The sequence below is a fragment of the Myxocyprinus asiaticus genome, chromosome 31 (assembly GCF_019703515.2).
Source record: "Myxocyprinus asiaticus isolate MX2 ecotype Aquarium Trade chromosome 31, UBuf_Myxa_2, whole genome shotgun sequence".
Classification (NCBI taxonomy): domain Eukaryota; kingdom Metazoa; phylum Chordata; class Actinopteri; order Cypriniformes; family Catostomidae; genus Myxocyprinus; species Myxocyprinus asiaticus.
In genome coordinates this window covers 12,455,559-12,471,792 of record NC_059374.1, presented here as the reverse complement: position 1 = coordinate 12,471,792, position 16,234 = coordinate 12,455,559, and the positions used below count along the sequence as shown (strand labels likewise).

At 38.5% G+C, this 16,234-nt stretch overlaps 1 protein-coding gene across 1 annotated transcript; it reads left to right on the top strand.

Moving 5' to 3' along the window:
* Positions 1-85: 85 nt before the first annotated feature.
* On the top strand, positions 86-5,725 carry mlnr (motilin receptor). Its single transcript, XM_051664898.1, has 2 exons — positions 86-2,195; positions 3,260-5,725. The coding sequence occupies exons 1-2, from the start codon at positions 1,466-1,468 to the stop codon at positions 3,595-3,597; spliced, it is 1,068 nt and encodes a 355-aa protein (XP_051520858.1). The 5' UTR covers positions 86-1,465; the 3' UTR covers positions 3,598-5,725.
* The last annotated feature ends 10,509 nt before the right edge of the window (positions 5,726-16,234 follow it).

Here is a 16,234-nt window from a genome sequence, read left to right as displayed (position 1 = left end):
GCACCATATCAGTGCGTTTAAATGTTTTGGTAAGTTTTCAGCCAAATGTTTAGAAAAGGATTGGACTGGAGAAATCTTTTTTTGAGAGCACCTCTCACATTTGGAGTATCTCAGTGAATAATGAAGATACTTGGGGAAAGTGGTGCATTTTCATTGCAGGGAACGTTTGTCACCTCCAAGCTTTCTATGTAACACAAAAAGGGCAAAGGAAAATACTCTAAGGTAATTGGATTCATGGAGTGCTCACAATGGCTTGCACCAGATGGATTGTGCATCAGATTAAATTATTCTTTAGCACCTGTGTCAAACGTTTAAGCGTATTACGAAGACATTATGATTTAAATTTATTTTCATGATTTAAGTCAACACTCATGGCAAACCAGAAGAAAGCTCTGGCAACAGTGTATAAATAGAGATGTTATGATGCCAATCTCTTAGGAGACTCTTAAAACAATCCTAATTACTTATTGTATGTTCATTAGAAAAAGTTAATTTCCAGTTGGGTTTTGGTCATATTTATGATACAATTTTAATTTGAGTTATTGTCTAGAGTTTCAAGGTCAAGCCAAATGTGACTGCAAAAATAATCTGATTTTTTATTTTCTGAAGAATGTAAGTTGATGCTTGCCTGTGCAAAACTTGCTGCCACCGGCAGGGCTTTAAGATGTTCTGGTTGGTTGCTAGGTGGTTACTTAGTGATCAAAGTCAAAAGAGCCCACCCCCCAAATCTCTGATATTCTGGATCCCTAGATATGATTTGGGTTCTTACCTTCAGTAAAGGTCGATGTGATGTATTCACCCGTTTTACTATTTTACAGTCAAAAATCATCTGATCATTTAGAAAAGTATTGGCTCACCTCTCCTCAACTAGCCACACGATTTCAGGCATCATTCATTCCCGTTCAGAAACATAGCTGAATTTCAATATTTAGGAATTAGGGGTTTGTCCCCAACATTGGACGGACACACGGTTAGTCCTAAACTCACACGATAATTAGTTCTAACAAGAATTTTGTAGATAACCAATGAACTATCTATTACATGAATCAAGAGCTCTGTTAATTCAAATGCTGACATCAATTGCCCCGCCTTTTGCCTCTGTTTCTATCATGTCTCCACCTCTTGTGATCTCACTATTTAATTAAGAATGGGACTAAGTGATGTTTTGCATGCACACTGTCTAAGGTAGAGGAGAGGTGAAGATCTCAGAGTGTCTCGGAGGCAGTGAAACAGATTCTACCTCAACAAGCCTCATCTTTCTCATCTTTTCTTCAAATGCACAGCCTCTTCGATCCTTGTGGGCCTCTTATTATAAATGGATTGTCAGCTTAGGAGTCACCTCAATTGAATTTTTCTTGCTAAAACTCTTGTAGAAGTCTTGTAGTAGTGCGCCTTTGTCTTTCGTACCCCCATTCCAATCTCTCAGACCTTTCCTAGCACAAGGCACCTGTAGACTTTCATCAATATGGAAGAGTTTATGGAGGACCACCATTGCGGAGACTCACTCTTCCCAAACTCCACCCTCATTCCTGTCACCATCATCTGCCTCCTGCTCTTCATTGTTGGAGTGACCGGTAACACAATGACCATCCTCATTATACAGCGCTTCAAGGACATGAAGACCACCACAAACCTCTATCTCTCCAGCATGGCCATCTCAGACCTGGTCATCTTCCTCAGCCTCCCATTTGACCTCTACCGCCTCTGGAAGTACGTACCTTGGGTCTTCGGAGAGCTGGTGTGCCGTCTTTCGCACTACATCAACGAAGGTTGCACCAATGCTACTGTCCTCCACATCACGGTGTTGAGCATGGAGCGTTACCTGGCCATCTGCTTCCCTTTCAAAGCCAAGGCTGCCATCACCAAGCGGAGGGTCAAGTATGTCATCCTGGCGCTGTGGGGCTTCGCCCTGCTCTCCGCCGCACCAATTTTATTCCTGATGGGTGTGGAATATGAGAACGAGACAATGCCCGATCCGGACACGCGGCAGTGCAAGCACACTCGCTATGCCATTGACTCTGGACTGCTCCACACCACTATCTGGGTGTCGACAGCCTACTTCTTCTGCCCCATGTTCTGTCTGCTCTTCCTCTATGGGTCCATCGGGCGTAAGTTGTGGAAGAGCCGTAATGAGCTTCACGGACCCAATGCGGCAGCCAGGGAGAGGGTTCACCGACAGACCATCAAGATTCTAGGTGAGTGGGTCTGAAGTGGGGGGGGGTTGCTTTCTCATATGTGGGCTTTTCTTTAAGAAGAGTTCTGCTATCACATTTCTAAGCAATGCAGGGCTCAGGCTTATACAGGCGAGCAGAGCCACTGGTGCAGGGCAAGTGTTGAGAGCAACTGGTCGTGGCTTCTTCAGAATAGGGGGGCACAAGATAAATCCCCAACACTACCGGTTAACCCTGTAGGCCTAAATCCCGATAACTTTTGCACATTTTAAAAGAAACCAAAAGGTGAGCTGACATGACTTTGAGTTTTACATTTTTATCATTGTCTTCTGTATTTGAACAAGCCGTCGTGTCATTTTGTCCATGACCAGACGTACAGAGAAGACGTGATTGAATGTTTGCGTCTCTAAACGAACAGCTTGTTTGCAGCGCAAGTAGCAGGACTGCTGCCAACATACTCACTCCGGTGTGGTTATCGACTGCGGTCCATTCTGGTGAATAATTCTGATCTCACCACATTGTTTAATGTAAAAGTCCGCTTATATCTGGGTCAGGAACCGCTGTCACGTCTAAGTGTAATTTTGGATTCTCCGCTGATAATTGGAATTAAAAATCAGAATTGCGCCATGCAAATTGCATTCAGCACAGATTTTGTGGCCATGTTTGCGTCGTTGCCTGATCTGCATAATTTCGGCGCAAAACCAGCACAAGCCTCTCTTTTACTGACCGCAATTCATTCTAAGTGAATTCATCGCTCAGAGCTAAAATCTTATTGTTATACTACTATGGAATAAACTAAATGGAGTTTATATGTACTTGGTACATTTTACAGATACACCCCTAAAGCAGCAGACCGCTGGATGTTTGAGCAGTGTTGAGCAGATTTTTTTCTGTCAGTAGACACCTACACTCATGCTTTGATCAGGAGCTGGTTCGGTGTAGCCCTCCCTGAAGAGGTAGTATGATTATAAGATCAGCAAGGGGAAGAATTTGTATTAGACTGAGGTTGACTTGAAAATGGTTTTTTATCATGGACAACGGATAGATCTCACTATCTCAATCTTCTGTACCTTCTCTCTATCTTCTAGCTGTCGTTGTGTTGGTATTTGCCATCTGTTGGCTGCCCTACCACATCGGTCGATTCCTCTTCACACATGTGGATGACTACTACTCTGCCCGCCTCAGTCAGGACTTCAACGTGGCCTCAATGGTGCTGTTTTACGTCAGTGCCTCGGTTAACCCCGTCCTCTACAACCTCATGTCCAACAAGTATCGCTCTGCCGTCAAACGACTCTTCCTGTTGCACCGCAGACTCCACCACAGGCCTGACCAGAGGCACCTCTCATCGCGCGACGACATCACCGCCTGTACAGAGACTTTCACCGGGGTGAAAGAAACCATGATGACGGAGGAGGGCTTACAGTAACATCATTACTCCAGTGTTACATTGGCTACGTTCACACAGCAACAGAATATGGTTGCCAGTCCTGTTTGGAGTGATTAAGTTAGTTCAGTTGTTAGAGTTTAAAACTCTGCATAAAATGGCATTCTATTTTCCATAAGTAATTTTAAAAATAAAAACTTAATCGGATGGAACCAGAGGGTTTTTGGATGAAGTAGCTGGAGCTACCATTATCTGTACAATTGTATTTTCGTAAATTAACATTGACCAATATTAATATAAAAAGTTCATTGTTAGTTCATGATAGCTAATGCATTTACTAATGTTAACAAAGACAACCTTATTGTAAAGTGTTACCCATTAATATAAATGTTACAATTGAAAAGTAAATGCACATTGTTCTTAAGGTGGGCATCTTCTCCCATCTTCCCCTACATATTACAAGTTTGAGAAGTAGATTGGCTTTGGTTACCTGTTCAGACAGACATTAAATTCTGTGTCCTTTAGTGTGAATAGGACCATTTGAGAGTCACACACGTGTTAGTAAATACTGTTGTCAATCCCAAACAGTGACTGTGTGAACGTAGCCTTTGAGTACCAACTGAAGAGGAGTGTGGGAACCTAAGTGAAAGGAAGAGAATGTCAGTCATGTGGGCATGTTGTATAATTAGTGTTATGAAAAGTAAAAAAAAAAAAAAATGATGAGAATGTTACTGACTCATGTCAGTAACATATGATTCATAAATGAATCGTTTACTGGTTTGAAATGGAGGTACAGATATTACCTCAGTTATTACACACATTAAGGATGAATCGCTGCTTCATTAATAAGAATAAATAAAGAACCATGTTTTAATATAAGTTTTTATAGAGCTACTTGATCAGTGGGAATTTCCAATTTAATGTTCCCAGGTTCAATATAAGTTAAGTTTTTTTTTACCCATCCCACATTTTATTAAAGAATGAACATAAATTGTGTGTACAGTTTAATATATGTATAGTACAGCAATGGGCAAGGTATTTCAAAGGAATAGCCACAAGATTTAAACATTATACATGTTAACATGAAACTAGTATTATGAGATCATTTACAAACCTTGTCTGTGCAAAGTTATATCCAAATATATATCCAATGTAAAACCATAAAACCTGGCAACATACCATAAAGGGACTGTTTACATAGAGAACCACAGTTATTACGTTGGTAATGCACAAGTACATCCGCCTATGCAGACACATGAATGCGGGGGAAATCAGCTTGATGGTCTTCCCAGTAAATGAGATGACCGACTGTGTCTGTACACGCTTCTTCGTTTTCTAATCTAAAATCACTATTACATTATATGCTTCCTGTATGCCTTCCAAATCATTGAATTTAAATTAAAGCCTGTTTACCTTTCAGTACACATAACTATCACAACTATGTGCCATTTTACTGTGATGTGTCATTTTGTGCCTAGAAATATTTCTGTTGTGTCCTTGTCATTTCCTTTGTACATATTTTAATTCATTAAAATGATACTATATAACAAACATAATTATGATTAAGGATGGAAAGCATTCTGTTATTATTGATCAATTAAGATAAAGGTGCTCTCAGTAATTTTTTCCTCATTAAAAAAGTTTAACTCCTAAAGACATGAATTGTAATTTTGCAATATATGAATAAAATCATGAGCACTCACATTAAAATGAAGACTCCAGTCATATCAGTAACCTTATAAAAGCTGTTTTATTCTACATGGAGAGGGTCCGCACATGGGGGCTGCCATTTTACAACCACATGACCTGCCGAATACTACTCCCTTAATCTCAGTAACCGTCCTGTTGTTTGACACTTTCACTCATTGATTAAAATAATCATAGCTGACTGTGAATACTACATTTCTACAATGGCATCTGAAACTGAAAACTATTGTTTTTAAATAATGCTGCATCCAAGCCACTAGGTGTCAGTGTAAGTCCAAGATGACAAAGACAATAGTAACTGAGTGCACCTTTAAATAACAGCAAACATTTGAGGATTGGTCAACCAAAAACAACCCTAACATATATACTGTACAAATATATCTCCCTAGTGAGAGAACCACTGTATTAAAATATACTCTCTTGAGCACCACCCACTCATTAACATAGAATTTACATGTTGACTTTGAAAATGAACATTTAAATGTAAAAACTAAAATTAAAACTGAAGTTTGCATTTTAGTTTGAATTCTGTAATAATTATTGCATAAACATTTAGAAAATGCTTTAGAAAAATTAATTTGTAATTTCTTTTTTACATTTGCCATTAATTTTAATGTTGTCAGTCTTGCCTAAAAATTGCATTGAAAATGTAATGTCAGATCATCAATAGCATTTTAGTTTGACAGGGAAGATGCATCGTCACTCTGAAAATGAGAATGAAAATTTTATATTTTGTAATATTATAATATATATATATAAAATACTGCATATTTTCAATATTATTGTGGCAATATTTTTTAAGACAATTAAGCACATTTTCACCAACATTTCCATTGTAATTCGAAATAAATACATTTTATCTCAATTTAGCATTCATACATCATGATAGAATTAGACAAGCTCCAAAGTAAATGGATTATGATTTATAGAATTGGGAGAAATATGCTTAATTGTTATAGACATATCAAAATAAAAATTTCAGAAAGTTTTTGATCTTGAAAATGTTTTAATGCGATTCACCAAAATGTTTAAAAAAAAAAAAAAAAAAAAAATATATATATATATATATATATATATATATATATATATATATATATATATATATATATATTAATTCTATTTTTATTTTAATTATAGTATTTTATTCTATGTATGTGAAAATTTGTAGAGACTGTTTTAAAAGGTGTTATAGAAATAAAGCTTAACAGCATATTCGAGTGAGCTGCAGCAGGGAAGTGCACAGACATTTTGGGGGGCAGGGGCTCAAGTGGAAAAAAAGGGCACTTCTCATAATTATTTATTTAAAAAATTTTTTTTAAACAAAACGTTAAATATATTAACACAACTCTGACTTCCTTACCAATTTAATTCCCTCACACTCACGCAATTGTTTCATACTCAACAGATTTCTACAAAATAATCAGTTCACACAGAGACCATGGTCTTCTTTAGTATTCACTAGGTTTATCACAAGAGCAGGCAACAGCAAAGGAAAATATGCCACAACGTGCATGTATTCTACGCTACTAATTTGAAGTATATATTTAGAATAAATGACTGCACCAAGGATAGGGACATAGTTTCACTAATAATTTGTATATTTTGCACAAGGCAATAAATCGTTTTAGATGAGGAGCCTACAATCAAAATTATGAAGTTACTGTTTAAGGCAGGACACTTTTTTCATGTAGTGGTCAATTTTGAGATTTTGCTTCCATGTTTTCTTTTACTCTAATGGAAAGAAAACTTCCAAAATACACATTTAGATGGTGTTTGTTTTAAGCCTACTACCCTTCATCTGTTTGCATCTGTAGATTTCTTCTAAATTAACCAAAACAAGACTTGGTAGCTTAGTCACTGACCCAACAAGGGCTTCAGATCGAGGGGCTTCTACTACAGCCACCATGATGGAGAACATCCCAACAGGCGACTTTGAATATTTTTATACAGGTACTATACATGTACTCGAAGACTTTAGCCATGTATGGTACACATTATGAGTTAACAGTGCAACAATATTAGTATTTTATTTTATTTTTAATATTTTATTTTATTTTTTACTTAAAATAGCTCTAATGAAAACAAACTAAGATTTTGATTAAAAAAAAAAAAATAGGGCAACTCTGTACCACAACAGAAAATGCTAACCCTAACCTAACCCTAACCCTAAGATGAAGTGTATAATGTATGCGCCAACAAACAGAGTTGCAAAAATAAACATTGTTTTCAAAACAGCTTTCTGAACACGCCCCCATCTTGCATTGATTCAACAGTCTGCATATTAAGTTGGGATAGGAGAAAATATTTTACTCCCGAAAAGCTACATATTTAAAAAAAAATCGAATTAACTTTTTTCGTCTCATAAAGTTAATTACAAATGAAAAACTCATAGCTTTTTCCTTAATTTAAGGGGGTCCAACCTTTGAAGCTCTTGCTAAATTCTCCTTTATACTTGCCCTTATGAACATTTACCACAGTTCTTGCATAGTATCCAGAGTTTAACTGTGGTACTAGTAAGATTATGGTATTCAAAGATAAAACCATGCTCCTCATTACCATGGTTAGATGTACAGTGGCAAGAAAAAATATGTGAATCCTTTGGAATTACCTGTTTATATGTATAAATTTGACTTAAAATCTTGTTTGATCTTCATCTGTTACAATAATGAATAAACATAATCTGTTTTAACTAATAATACATAAATTATTGTATTGTTCTTGTACATACTGAACACATCATTCGCATATTCAGGGTGTAGGTTGGAAAAAGTATGTGATCCTCTTGTCTAATGATGTCAACAAAAGCTAATTAGAGTCAGGAGTAGGCAAGCCTGGCATCCAGTTAATGAAACGAGATTGGAGGTGTGGGTTAAAGCTGCTTTGACTTATAAATGCACTCAAACCCGTTACCAGCTACCTACCAGCTGGTAACGGGAGCCAGCTGGTTGGTAGCTGTGCAGTGAGTAAACCTCACTCCCCTGGCCTCAAGAGTCTCACTAGCGACAGTCACTAGGGGCTGTAGTCTTTAGCCTCCTCTTAGCGTTCCTGCCTCTCATGCCGGAGATGCCGGTTCGAATCCCGCTTGAAGTGGGTCGAGCAGGAACGGTTACAGTGGTGCCGTGACCCGGATGGCAGTGAGGTTTAGGGGGGTGAGTGTAACAGGAGCCGGCTGGTAGGTAGCTGTGCAGTGTGTAAACCTCACTCCCATAGCCTCAAGAGACGCACTAGCGACAGACACTAGTGGCTGTAGCATTTAGCCTCCTTGTTAGAGCAACCGCCTCCCATGCCGGAGAAGCCGGTTTGAATCCTGCTCGGAGCGGGTTGAGCAGGACTACATTGACACTCCATAATGCTATTGGGAAAATATTTTGTGGACTAATGAAACTAAGCCTGAATTGTTTGGGAAGAACACGCAGAATTACGTATGGCGTAAAAAGGGCATCGTATTCCAACATGAGAACATCATCCCAACGGCGAAGTACGGTAGAGGGAGCATCATGATTTGGGGCTACTTTGCTGCTTCAGGGCCTGGACCGCTTGCCATTATCAAGCGTAATTATGGTTTCTGTTGAATGATGACAGCTTACGCTGGATTCGTCAGTTTACTGGCAAACATAGAACAGCATAGACAAGAACATGGATCACATTACATCTCACTTCCCTAGCATCCTTACCAAGGATACTTGTAGGGCCAGAATGCAAATAATAAATCACAAAGAACATTAACCCAATGTTCTACATCCCCTTTCTTTAGCTGTATCCCTTGTTATGTAAATAAACATAACCATTGCATCATTACCCAAACTGATGTCACATATTAACATATCAGTTATGAACAGATATGATATCTTGATCCTTTAACTGTTACATTTTAGTGATAACATGAAATTCAAAATGCATCAATTAGAACAAATTGATAATCCCTTCCAGAATAGATAAAGATATACTTTGTAGTGATTGGGAGTGTAGTTTGTGTTTGTCTCGACATGAGCCTTTCTGCTAGTGATCCAAGGATACCATCGCAAGGAATGCTTCTCTAGTTAAGCAAGTGGATAAATATGTCATCTCCATCTCCTTTTGATTTCTCCATCAATTCTTTTGCACTGCAAACCGCTTGTTCCACCTGCCCATTGGATTGCGGATATTCTGGGCTGCCTTTCACATATATGAAATCCCAGGCATTTGACTGGAAAACTGAGTTCCATTGTCTGATATCACTTTATGTGGGCTTCCATGCACTGAGAAGTGTCTTTTTAGCTTAGTGATCATGGTGGTTGATGTCAGGTTGCGAAGAAGATCTATCTCAAACAAAACTGAATAGGAGTCTTCTAAGACCAGATAATGTTGACCATTCCACTCAAACAGGTCCGTCGCAATGGTTGACCAGAGCAGTTCTGGAGTAGTGTGTGCTTTCAATGGTTCTTTCTGTTGGTGTGTTTTTGTGCTGTTGAAGACAGGGCATGAAGTGCTCTCTTTCAATATCCTTGTTTATTGCGGGCCAAAACACTACGCCTCTCGCTCTGTGTTTTGTCGATTCAATTCCAGGATGTCCTCTCTGGAGAATTGCAATGTATTATTTTTGCAACGACTTGGCGATCACAGCTTTTGGGCCTTCATCACAATCCCATCTTCCCTTATGAGTTCATCTCTGTATGAAGGTGATGAAGTTAAGCTGGAAGCTTTGGTTGTCAGTCTCACCAGCCATGGTGTAATATTCTGCATAGCTGTTGGAGAGTTACATTCGATGATGTATGTTCTCTCAATTTATCAAGGCTCGATGATGAGATGTGTTCCTCTGACATTACCAGCTTCTTCACTGCAATGTACGTCTGTGCTCTTCCTGGGGGCACGTAACAGAGTGTCAGCCAGGTACATACGTTTTTCTTTCTTGTAGGTTATCACAAAGTCATTCTTCTGTAGCCTCACAATCATTCGCTGTAGCCATGCTGATGCCTTATGTATGGGCTTGTCGAGTATCAAGACCAATGGATGATGGTCCATTTCAACGTTGATCTGTTCCCATAGATGTAATCATTGAAATTCGTAAAGATGAACACAACTGCAAGAAGCTATTTCTCAATTTAAGCATATTGAGTTTTTGTCTGTGTCAAGGTCCATGAGGCTTATGCTATAGGAGAATTTTCTTGGAGACATGCCCCACCAAGTCCAAATTGAGAAGCATCAATTGTCAATGTCACAGGCTTCTGGACATCAAAATATCTCTATGTTGGTGAACTGGTTTTGCAGTCCTTTAATGCATTAAATGTATCTTGATGTTGCTTGAGCCAGCACCATTCAGTTTCTTTGTTGGTCAGTTCTCGAAGGGTGCTGAAAGGTTGCTGAAGTTTGGGATAAATTTTACAAGGTAGTTAAAAGGGTTAGGAAAACAATTTGCCTTGATCTTTTGAAATGTAGAGTTCATTGTATTATAAAAACATACTGAAAGTTTCAGAAATTAAAACGTCCTCAGTACAAAAAGAACATTTATTTAAGCCAAACTGTAAAATGGCTAGTTTTGATTTTACCTACTTTGTGATGTCATACAGATGAATACATCAGCACATGACTGCCTCTACAGCAAGACATCGACACCTACTTTTACATCATCACACTCTTGGCCCAGCTACTGGCGCTCAGTCCGAAAGGTGAAGAGGATAGAACAAGACAGATGGGCCTGCTATTCATCTACACCAAAGAGGACTTGCACAGGACATCTTGTTTTGCCCATTTTTTTAAACGTTTTTCTGCATGAACATGCAATAGCTGAACTGCTTTGACCGTTATCAAGCCGCAATGTCAAGTTATAACTTTTAAAAGGAGACCCCATTCTGCATCCTGAAAGAGTTTAGCACACATCTGAGCAGTTTTTAATTGATGGTCTATGTAAACATGCACTACATGGACGTCTTTGACCGTTTTGATGCATTTCTGGCGATGTGCGCCACGTTTTAACAAGCTCAACTGTTCTGCTCTATTCCACGGCTGCTGCTGGTTGGGAGAACCTCGTCTCGAAGATGTGAGATGTCATGCCTGTGAAAACCAGCATCACTGCTTTTGCCTCTTTCTTGATGATTCAACATAGTGACTGAAGTTCCTGATCGCATCAGTGCAGGATGATATGTGTGTGCATCAAGTTTCACTGTGCATTGGATTCTTTCTGAGCGTCTTGTTTCACCGTGGATTGTATTATGTGTGTTTAGACAATTTTAGCATGGATTGTGTGATTGCTCAGCTCATTTCAGTTCGTATTAAATGTGTTTTCAGCTCATATCAGTGTGGATTGCTTGTGATCAAATCACAATATGATTCAACCTTTGCAAAGGATGTTCAGGAACTGTTATTGAAAGATGGGGCAGTTAAAAACACTTGGACCTGACTGCAAAACCATAAATAATCCAGTTCCATTCATGAATCTTTCATATGTCATAACTGTTTGATATTTATAGTTTAAGGTGCTGCTGTGCTGGGGTGAACAGTTTGATACATTCATGCAATTGAATGATACATTCACCCAATTCATGTAATATGTTGGTTGTGCATTGTGTAAGCCCTGAAATTTAGTTTTGTATTGTTGTAGAGCTGGTTCATTCTCTTCCGATTTAGTTAAAAATAGATATGGCTGTATTCGTGAGGCTGCACGATGTTCGCCAGTCATAACAGTGGGCATTTACATTGAAGTTTAAAGGAGATGCTGAGGCAGAAACAGAGTGTTTCAGACAGAAGGCCAGAGACAGGGTGAAAAATGACCATGCCCACTGACTTTGCGCGTATGACGTCACGCAACAGAGTGGCTCTGTTGGTGCAAAAGCCTCAGAAGAGCCCTCACATTGTGCAGATGTTGGACTGGGTGACGCATCCTGAGGAGCAAATCCTAATTCTGGAACTTTCCCGTCCTTGTGAAGAGTTGTCCACATTCATCAGGTGTAAAGGAGGTCTAGATGAAAACTTGGCACGTGGCTTATTCCACCGAGCAGTGCTCGTACTTAAACACTGCGCTGACAGGGGTGTTTTCCATTGTGACATCACAGAAGAGAATTGGTGATCAACACAGAGACTCTGCAGCTCAAATTAATTGACTTTGGCTGCGGAGAATACATCCAAAAAAGCTGTACGTTTTTATACTTTATTTTTTACAGGACTATAGCAATAAGCCCTAATATGATTGCAAAGATCGTATATGATCGTTTCACAAAACTGTAGAGAACCCCAGCTGATTGATGCCCCAATTACACACCACTGCAAAATTATGACTTTTGCAAAGGAAATGTTTGCTCAACTCTGAAAATCTCTTGCTTTCAGGAAAAGGAGAAGCCGACCAGTCCAAGTTCAACATGGAGCACAAAGAAACAGTCATGTATCTCTGTATTCTGCTGAGTGGAATGGTCAACAGATATCAGCAGAAATTATCTAGGGGTGAGAGAACAGCACAAATACAATTTAATTTTTAAACACATATACAAAGCTTTGGCACAATCTTGAGTTCTCAACAAATGCAACTTCCTAAAATGAATAGATAGAAAATATACAGTAGATGGCAAACACCGAGGTTTGCTCCATATTGTTTAAAAATTACTACATTATTTTACATTACTATACAATACATATTTCAAGAGTTATTTTTATACATGATAACATTAGTGTGTCAGGACTAACCAGTTCTCTGGTGAAAACTTGTGCAGGATGCCGTGATGTCATACATCAGTGCCTGATGAAAGATCCAGCCAAGAGACCGACTTTAGAGCAGCTTTTAGAGCATGAATGGTTTAAGGAGGGATGAAGAGAATATTGCTCAGGAGTCAGGTTTTGTTGCATTATATTTGAGAGCAGATGTAGAGTAGGAAACTACAGACCAAGAAGTGCTCTCATACATGTTCAATTCTGAATTAGAAATCCAAATGACAAAATGCTAGAAACATCCTGCTTTTTCTTCATATGTATTCATGTAGCAGAGAATCCAAATCAACTCTCGAGTCGGAAAAACAGAGGTCGGAAAAAGAGGCCAGCGACTGTACGGGCAAACTTGTGCAAAGATAAAAAAGGACCAAAAACAAAAAACAAATGTATGTTGCATTATGAAGCAAAAAGAGAAAGAGCAACAACCACCGACAATTATGGTGCATAACTTTCCATAATAATAATAATAATAATATATTGAAGGTTTGGTATATATCAGGGGTCGGGAACCTATGGCTCGCAAGCCACAAGTGGCTCTTTGTTAAAAAAATCAAGTGGCTCGCCGGGTGTCTCACCATTCACCAACACATGATCGTTTAAATCTTTCTAGAGATAATTTTCAAACAGAAAGTGTGGGTGCGATTGCAAAGCTTGAAGTCAATGACACTGTTTTGATTTCTTCTGAATTTGTCGTACAGCCTACTCCTGGTGAACAAGGTTTGAAATGAACACCCGCCAAATGCGGATTTTTCATGCAGAGTATTTTACTGATGTACCAGCCACTATGGAGGGCGACTAGTAAGACATCTCAGAGTGATATATTACAAGAAATTAGACACAAAGACACGCGTTTGACAAAACGTGATTATATTTTGAAGAACAGACGAAAGAAAAGCCGCCGATACGTGTCTGATTTTATATGTGCGCAGTGAGCTCCGCTGCTCACGAGTGCAATGAAAGCGCTTCTCCTAGACACGCACATGCATAGAGTTCTGGGCCTCATTCCCAATAACTATTGATCTTAGTGGTAAAGAGCATTTCTACGAGCGATTTTCAATGAGTGAACGTTCGTTATATTTTATGTGCACCCAGGTTGTGATATAGCACCCGCCACCCGCAAAATGCGACGAGGCTCAATCCGGTTCGCGAGCTCCTCGTCCAAATGTATTTCATGCACGAGTAATTTTGCTCATCTACCAACAACAGGTGGGTGACCTGTAAGACGCCTCGGAGTGACACATGACAAGAAATGCTGTTAGTCAAAAAGACGCGCTTGAAGAAACATATTTTATTATATTTTTAAGAACAGACAAAAGAAAAGCCGTCAATGCTCATTTCTGATTCGCTGTTTGTTCAGAGATGTGCAACGGGACCCTGTCTCGTGGATCAAGCGCATGTAAAGAGTTATCACTCCTTTTTCTCTGTTTCATTTGACTGAAAACTGTTTGCAAGAATAATGTAGTCTGTGAGAATGCTACAAATGATCTCCGATAATCTCGTGAGGTGCTGTGAGTTTCGTTTTATTTCCACGGAGCAGTTCGCTCTTAGGGCCTACACATTGTGAACGCAACTCTGCAGGTTCAGTAATATATACAGGTATCTTTGTATTAAAGAAACAATGACGAAAGTGATTAAATCATAAAGTAATACAAGACATGTTCACCATGACCCTAAAATTTTGTGCTATTTTCTTTTTTTACCAAAACGCAATACAAACACATTTGATAAGAACACACATTTGGCAGCATTTTTGGGAACACAAGGGAATTTATTAGGCTTATTTATTATGATAATTATTATAATTATCTTTACATTTATAATTTTCTTTAGTTCTTAATTTGTATGCTATTAGTAATTTTTCAATTAGTATTCAGACCTTGGGGGTTGTCCATATAATCGGGTATCGCAATATTTTAAATGCGATTATCATTAAAATATTTTTTACATATTGCCCAGCTCAAAAGGGAAGTTACATTTTTCACGAACAATTGTAAAATGAATTTTATGGAGACCCGCACAAACACGTGAACTCATTTCCATATTGCAACATGTTACCTATTCATTTTTGCATATTTGTTTGTTTTTGAGTAGTCTATGGGCAATATAAACATTTTATTTTATTGAAAACTTTGTTTTTGGCCCAGACACAGTGACTACAAGAGTGCAAACTGAATGAAATTCCAGATGCTGTTTATTGTGCTACTCTAATTCCAATCAATAATTACCAAAAGAAGGGAAAAAATGGTATACAATACGGAACTTTTAAATATAAAGAAGCCCAAAATACACACGGGACTCTTATTTTGAAATGTCTCCGCTCCCAGTTGTGAGCTCACTAACGGCTGATTCGCTGAGAAAGTGAATTCAAATCCTCAGTTCTTTTCAGGTGATTCATGAAAAAGACCCAGTTCAAAAAAGTCATTTGTTCACGACTCTCTCGCACTTGGTTTGTTGTTGTGTGCGGTGCAGCGAGGTCGTCAGAAACAGGACGGGTGAAAAGCGGCGCGAGACACACTAGTGCGCGCTCTAAAGATGTATTCAATAACTCTCAAGATGATACCTGACGAAACCGCATATGAATGCACACAACCCGACTGTCGCCGGTGGCGACTAGATTTTAAATTATTGTCTCAATCAATTATTTTTGGTCGCATTCGCTACCATTTTAGTCGCAGTCTGGAGCCCTGCACTAGTATACATTTTTGTAATGCTATAACCTTTGATTGCTTTGTCGTATCAACACAAACTTTTTCTCAGTTACTGGTTGCATGATTGGGAACAAAACAAAAGCAGATTTTTTTGGAACTATATTATTAACACCCTGAGATATACTGTATAACGTCAAATCAGGAAAAATAAGAAAAAGGTAAATTTTTGGCTTAAAGTTATACCAGGAAAACAGGAAATCTTTAAAAACATCTTCAGAGTTTATAGAGTTAATGAAATAAAAATGTAAAGATAATGAAGCTATGTTTCCCACAGTTTCTAAATAAACACAAGGAAGAATGGCATTTAATTGATAAAATAATAAATATAGGGCTGTCGATTTAACATGTTAATTTAGTGCGAATAATTATATAACAAATAACGCATTGACAAAATAACACAATTAATCATGCCCCCTGACTTGTAAGTAAATGCTGTAATGAAAGTATGGATTTTCCTACCATACAAGCCACAAGTGGGTGGAGAGATCTTCCAATGTTCATTACGTACGTGAGATGGTTGCACATCTGTTTTTACGTGCCACGTGAATAGGTGGCAGTGCAGCCAATAGTGAACTAGTCAATGAGTAAGC